Here is a 7430-nt window from a genome sequence, read left to right as displayed (position 1 = left end):
GTCACATGCAATTTTTACTTTTACTTTTTGTGAACCTGTTTCAGACAGTTTAAATCACTTGGGACTTTGAAGTTTCAGATCCATTGAAGTTTGAAAAAACAGAACAACTTTTTTGCAATTGGATTGTAGAAATTGGCAACCTGACTGTGTGTGATGACAAGAAAAAAACAAAACAAAACTTAATTAATTATCATCATCATTATTATCAATAATGTCTAATTTTTTTCTTACCTGGATTAGGCCTTAGTTAATATTTTATTTGAATTTTATCACGTCAAAGGAGGATGAGAATAAAAAAAAAAAAGTGTCCTACCTGGTTTATCTGAAATATCCTGGGTATAAATAGTAAATCAAAGAAATGAGTTGTTCCGAAGTAATGATTTAAGGTTTTTAATTGAAAATATTTATTGTTTTTTTTTTTTTTTTTTGCTTTATTTTTCCTACAGTAAGGTGGCAGCTCTCATCAAAAGATCATGTGCAAAAGCATGATGATCAATAAGCAATTTGTCTTTCATAATCAAAGTCAAATATGTTTTTTTTATTTGTCTAAGTGCGCCTGCCTGAGTCAACCTCTGCTATCCTTTCATTCTGCTGCTGTCCACTGCAGTTTGATCTACTCCAGTGTTGTTTAGAAGGCGGAATAAATCTTCCCAGTAAGAGGAAGATAATTGGTGGCTTTCATCACCACATTGGATATAATTATTCCAATCTGTGATGTTTTAATGGTAAGTCTGCTTCAATTTATTGAGTTTGAATGATTTATGAGACAAAATGAAATGACACAGTAATGAGGGGCCTCTTCTGTTGTTTCACCTCACTGCATCTCTGTGTATTCTCTGTTTATTTGCGAGAAAAGACAAAAAAAAAAGTGCTACCTGGCTGACTTGGAAAAATAAGAAAAAGTGGAAATTGGGTCTTCTCACCGATGTAGTGTTACGGCTAACTATCTTGACATTCTCTGTACAATTTGGAGAGAATGCAGAGGGGATTTTTTTGGCATTTAAGAAGTGTATGTACTTATCCATCATGCAATGCCATCAGGAAGGCATAGGAATAAAGAGTTCTGCAACAGATGGCTCGGTCGCCCTGCAGAGCCTTGATCTCAGCATCATCGAGTCAGTGTGAGATTACATGAAGAGTCAGGTTGACATTGTTGCATCGAGCAGTTTTAAGATATGTAATTAGACATGACCAGCCAGCAGAACTTCAATAAAGCAAGACAACCAAGGAGAGATGTTACACTGAGAAACATACAAGACAACATACCACTGAAGTAACTTGAAAGTATCTTCTGTCAGAGAATAATCATTTTTTTTACAGCTTCAAAAGGAATCTCAAAACATTTCTTTTTAACTGAATCACAACCATGTCATATAATCGGATGATTGTGTGGGTGAGTAAAGGTAATAATGACAGAAAATTGTACACTTCACACATTTCAGACGGTGTAGTGTATTTCTTGGGCATCTGCCTCTTCACACAAAGCGCATGATGAATAGGCTGAAAGATGCCTGAAATGAGGGTTGGAAAAGTTGCAATTTTTTTTTTTTTTTTTTTTAAAACTTTTGTTCACATTTCTTCTTGTTCTCCAGGATGCAGCTTTGGAAAGTCAGTTTGTGCTCTTGTGTTTCCACTATTTCATATAACATTGCTTATTTTTGCATGGTGCTGTCCATTGTCCTGTCTTCTTTTTTTTTTTTTTTTTTTTTTACCATAGAACTAAAGATGTTTTGATATCGCAAAGATAACTCTAACAATTAATTCTTAACCTGGTTTTGGCTGACTTGTAGCCTCAGTTCCACTCTCTCTGGGTTTTTCTGTGCATCTGTGTTCCATGTCATAAAGCAGCGGCTCTCTCAGCCCAGACACTTCCCTGCAAGGATGTTTATAAAAATCTGCCACAGTCCCCTACACTCAATGAAACCAATGTTTATCCCTCCCATTCATTTATTTTATTCTGGCTGTAAACGCAGAACTTCCTCAGTCTGCCTTGCACTTGTTCGTTCGTGTGCCAATTTGAGCCTCCACAGACATCCGTGGGTGTGCATGCATGCTCTTGTGTCAAAGGAACAGCAAAACAGTGACCCACAGGCGCCTGTCGCTCAGTCCGCCAGCCCTCCCAGCCGTTTTGGCTCAGCAATTAAAAGTTAATGTTTTGCCCAAACTGTCTCTCATTGTTGGTTTAGGGCCAAAAGTCCCTCTTGAACTTATGCGTCTTGCCTTTATGTAGCCCAGCTGGACTTCATTTTAACACCTTGAAACACATATAATGCAGTAGCATTCATGAATTAGTATAGTTTGAATGCAAATTGTCGCAGACTACTGGGGTCTTTAGTTTCTGAACTCAGTTCCTTTTTCTTTCAAAGCCAAAAAAAAAGAAAACCCAACTATTCTCTCATGTTCGATCAGTGCTATTGTTGTACTTGTCTTTTCCAACTGGTCTGTAAAGTACTGGTACTTTCGGAGTTATTCATCACCCTCACTCCACACAACCAGTGTCCCATCCTTCCATACTCTCAAGACAGGGGTGCATAGCCTCTTCACATGTCTCTGTCAGACCCTTTTTTGCAGATCCTCCCATCTGTTCTTGTATTTTCTTGCAGGAACAAACACCATTTTTTTCATCACTTAACAAGCCAGACTCCAAGATGTACTTGCAATATTCTGTAGAGGTCTTTGACTTATATTGGTCAAGAAAGACAGTAGAAACACTCAGACTTAATTTTGTTTTGCTTCTTATCCTGCAGCTTTCAGTCGAGCACCCATCCCTATGGCGGTGGTGAGGAGGGAGCTGTCGTGCGAGAGCTACCCCATTGAGCTGCGTTGCCCGGGCACGGACGTCATCATGATCGAGAGCGCCAACTTTGGCCGCACCGATGACAAAATTTGTGATGCAGACCCAGCACAGATGGAGAACACACGGTGTTACCTTCCAGATGCATATAAGATCATGTCTCAAAGGTAAGGATGCACACATTTAAAGTAGCACAGCTGACCTTTGGCAGATTTCTGCACTTTAATCAAGGGTAATTATTTTCTGCCTTGCATTCTGTCTCTTCTCTGAGCTCTCTCCAGCCAGTAAAAGTCAATGTGATGTGGACTCTTGTTCTGTCACTGCACCGCTCTTCCATTTCCTTGCTTCTTCTGACAATGGCTTAATCCATTTCTTTGTTGAATCAGACATGGTGTCTTTTTAAAATGGCCTGTGTGTTAAAGTCCAGGTGCTGAAATGTGACGTACTGCAGTAAATGGAAACACAAGTCTAATTTCATAACTCAAGGCTTAGTGACAAGGAGTCGTTTGCCATTTGTGTTATGACAAACCAGTTATATTTGATACTATTAGCTAAATCAACAACAAAGACCACATCAGGATGTAGAAGGTAAGCTGGTGTGATGAACTGATTTCAGACTGATTTGATATCAAACCTTTAGTTACTTTGCTTTCACAGACATTTTTTGGTTTGTTTTAGGTTTTTCATCCATAATTTGTTGGCAGAGCTTTGAAAAGATCTGAGTTTGTTCTAAAATTTACTTTTCCAAAATGCTAATGTTGCCCTTAGATGATGGAAAGTGATGCTTGGTTTATAAAGCATGACATTACACCACTTCTATCTTGCCAGATGAAATATAAACTAAGACATGCACTAAGATCTCTTCGTTTTAAATGTTGTAGGAGGCCAGACAGCATAGTCTAAAAACTATTTGCTTAAAAACAGTAAGCCTTTATCACTATAGTATGCAGAATGAGGCAAATCAGTTTCACTTTAACATAGATTTACATTTGCCTCAATTCCGGTAATGTTTTATATACTTTGGGGTAAAGTAAAAGTCTTTAATATTCCACAGTTACAGAACTGTTTTTACTTGCTCCAATACAAATGAAAGCAAAGATATGTGTAGGCTCTCATTAGAAATATCACCATGTATGAACATGCACACTCTTGCAAAATCTGCTTCATGCTGTTCAGTAATTGATTTTAGTTGCTGCTTTTTTTTAAAAAAAATTTTATTTAAGAAATCTTGGAAGCGTAATGAGCACATCTGCAGTTAATGAGTGATGCAGTAACTCACACCTGAGATTTGCTGAAATTGAATTAAATCCTCTCTCCTTGAGACATTTTCTTGATCTTTCACACTTCACAAGATGTGTAAATGTGAGAAAACAGGATAAACACACACACAGTATCATACTATGTCTTTGTTTTAGACAGCTTTTGACAACAGTGATCATAAATGAAACACATTACCAGTTATTTTTTGAGCCAAACAAAAGAGAAAAACATGCTGGCTGAGTTTTACAGCTACGCTTGAGCCTCATTTCAAAGCTATGAGTGTCTCGAGCAGAAACCTGGACATGGAGGCCTATTTATTAGTGCAGGCAGAATCTGGTCTTACTGTGTTTTGGCTTCTGCTGTGTAATTGATTGCAAACAGTAAGTTAAGTTGTGGGCTTCTAACTAAGTAATCTGCTTTTTAGAGAATGCAAAGCTCAACGGGAGTGTGGATAGAACATTGTGACTATTTTTTTGAGATATTGCAGTATAAAAACTTGTAAATCCCTTGCTGGGATCATTCTTTGCATGCTTTCTCATTCCTTTGAGGTCAAAACACCCTTGAGCACTCTGTAGGCATGGACTTTATCTAAATTGCTCCTCCACATTGACTTTTTCCAGCTCACTTTATTTCCAAAGCTAAATGCATGTCCACTTCTCTTTATTTCCAAGGCTTTAGTTCCACATTGGACATACCCCTTTTGAGAATACTAATGGACTTTTCAGCTTTATCAAACAATTGCTCTTTGCTTTTCAGTTTGGTACCACAGAGTTCAGATAATCAGCGGAGTGAAAAGCAGCTGACAGTTAAAAGAGGTAGTTGGAAACATGTTGCCAGATAATTGATGTGCCCCATAGCTCCTTTGTTCTCCCAGCCGCCCACTCCGACTAAAAAATCCTCCCTGCAGGAATAAATCGCCAGGTCCAAAATGAACGTAAAAAAACTGTGAAGAAGTGTGTCCTTTAAGGCTTTGCTGCTCGTTGGATTGTTTAAACGATGCTTAAAGATAGCTACAACTCCATTCAGTGCCAGAACACTTTGTCGTGGTAGAGAAAACAAATAAGTGGGAGAAAGGTGTGGGTGGAATGAAGTGAGAATCTATGGGGAAGTGGGAAATGACAAAGAAAGGATGAGGTGAGGGGATTGAGTGGCATTTGCAGCTGCATTAACACTACTACATATTAGCAAGTGGAGGTTAGCAAAGTAAATGAAAACATACCCATCCCCACCAAAGACTTACGTTGCTGGCCTGTTGAAACTGTTGCTAGACACCTGCGGTCGGGCACCTGCGGTCAGGCTGACGTCATTGGTGTTAGTTAGTTTTTTTTGTTTTGTGCTTGTTTTTAACACAACAGCCAAGATTAAAATGAAAATAGCCTTAATGAAAGAATTAGCCACAAAAAAGTTTCCATTTTCCTTACTTGCCTTTTTCATTGTAACCAGTGAGTCACCGTCAACACTGACACAAGCTCAATCTCTTAATAACATTTTAACTTAATTATTTTCCTTGTTTTTCAAACTTTCCTGCTGATTTCCATTCTATTCATTGTGCTGTGTGTTTACAAGTGCGCTATAACTGGAAACAATCAAATTAATGTAATTGTGTTATTAAAGCTTTTGCATAGTTCTTAGTATCCTGATGTATTATATAATTGTTTTTTTCTTTGTTAGTTTTTTCATTACTTTGATTTGCTTGAATTCATACATGTTTTAAATTTTTTGTATATGTTAAAATATATATATTATTTTTTTTTCTTCCTATTTTTTACATTTATATTTATGAATCCATGCTGTAAGAACCATGCTGGATATGAAAGCCTTCTTTCAATTGTTTTAAATTTGAGACTCAGGGATGTTTTACTGAACCAAAAAAAAAAAAAAAAAAAAAAATAGCTGTGGGCTTCAGAAACAGCAAGACTCAGTGCTTTCACAGAAGGGTGGGGACGAGGCCATCAATGAGGTGTTCTCTGACTCATTTCAAGCCAGCTTGAATTTTCTTTTTCTTTTTTATAAGCTGCCCCCTTTCAGCCGTGCATTAAGTACATTAAAATGTATGCATCTTTGCCAATAACAACTTTCCTTTATTGAGACTGCAAAGTTTGATTATATCTGAAGAATCAAAAAGCACATATACCTGTATATCTGCAAAATAATCTTCGTGCCCTTATTTACTTTGGTCTTCTTCTCTGATGTTGTTTTGTAAAAGCCAATTGCGGATTTGAAATAAACGCAATACACTGGCTGCAGCTGTATTTATACTTGGTTCAAATGCTGTCTTTTGACCTGGTGGTAAAGTCTGAAATGGAACATAAGAGTAGGTTGGACTTTTATGCTTTAATTCCAGTTTAGATATCCATAGTTGAATAATTTTTTTTCACTTTTTTCTTGGAAACTGTGATTTTAGTTCCTCATGAGTACCATGTAACACTAGTGTTTGACTGCCATGTGCTATTTGATAGGGTTTCAGGTTGTAAAACTGGTTTCAGCTTGCTTGTTGAGACCAAAACTGCTTTGCTATGGTTAGAACTAAATCAAAATTTACTACAAAATAAAATATATAACTGCATGTTAAAAGAAATCTATCAGCATGTTCTTGATTGGTCAGTTTTTCAGTTATAAATAGTTTACCATGTCTATGCTTCTGTTAGAATTTAGGAAGTTGTGAAACAAATGGGATTTTTCTGTAACGTTCGTTTTCTGGCATGTTACAAAGATGCACAAAAACATGACATAGGAATTTAAAATGCCATTCTGATTTCCTACACATTGCTTTTTGTCTGGCTATAAGCTGCTGTCATGTGTAATGTAATATGTAATGCAAATATGCAGTAGGGAGTGCAAGAACTCTCACTTCAATTAGATTCATTGTGGATTTCTAAATAATTTATATTATAGAACAGAGAAAAAGCAAAGCCAGGAAAAAAAAAAAGGGTTTATACTTATTTCAGTCCTAATTTAACAATGGATAAGTGGTTTAGCACCAGTTATAATCAGCTGAGCATAAAAACTAATTAGCATGCTTTTGAATGTCCTAATAGTAATCCCCTCTTCGGGACTCTGCAGTGTTTACCCCCACTAGCCTGTGTACCACCTGCCTTTCCCGCTGGCACAGGTTAAGTCATGGTGACTGGCAAGCCTCACAGTTAGCATTCACATCGCGTCTGAAGATGAGCCATGTTGCTACTGGCTGACTCTGTATGCCAGGCTTGTATCCATCACCGGCGCTGCCTCATGCGAGCTGACAATACACATTTAGGCAGCTCAATCTGCCTGCTTCGTTGGCCACTAAGAACACTCCATTGACATTCAGCTATCACACCCAAACTCTACCTGTTCCAGCGTAGCACTCTCGCAAACAGATATAAAAGGCTTCTTT

General features: G+C 37.5%; 1 protein-coding gene across 1 annotated transcript in view; it reads left to right on the top strand.

Moving 5' to 3' along the window:
* Positions 1 to 2755: 2755 nt before the first annotated feature.
* The window catches only part of LOC306769484 (adhesion G protein-coupled receptor L3), a gene marked incomplete at its 3' end in the record, with an annotated part of 146393 nt that continues 141718 nt past the window's right edge, over positions 2756 to 7430 (top strand). The window contains exon 1 of the mRNA XM_079258100.1: positions 2756 to 2961. Within this exon, the coding sequence (XP_079114226.1) occupies positions 2771 to 2961 (191 nt within the window). The 5' untranslated portion in view covers positions 2756 to 2770. The remainder of the gene's footprint in view (positions 2962 to 7430) is intronic.

Source organism: Telmatherina bonti (assembly GCF_933228915.1).
Source record: "Telmatherina bonti genome assembly, chromosome: 18".
Lineage (NCBI taxonomy): Eukaryota > Metazoa > Chordata > Actinopteri > Atheriniformes > Telmatherinidae > Telmatherina > Telmatherina bonti.
This window is presented reverse-complemented; position numbering and strand designations above follow the sequence as displayed.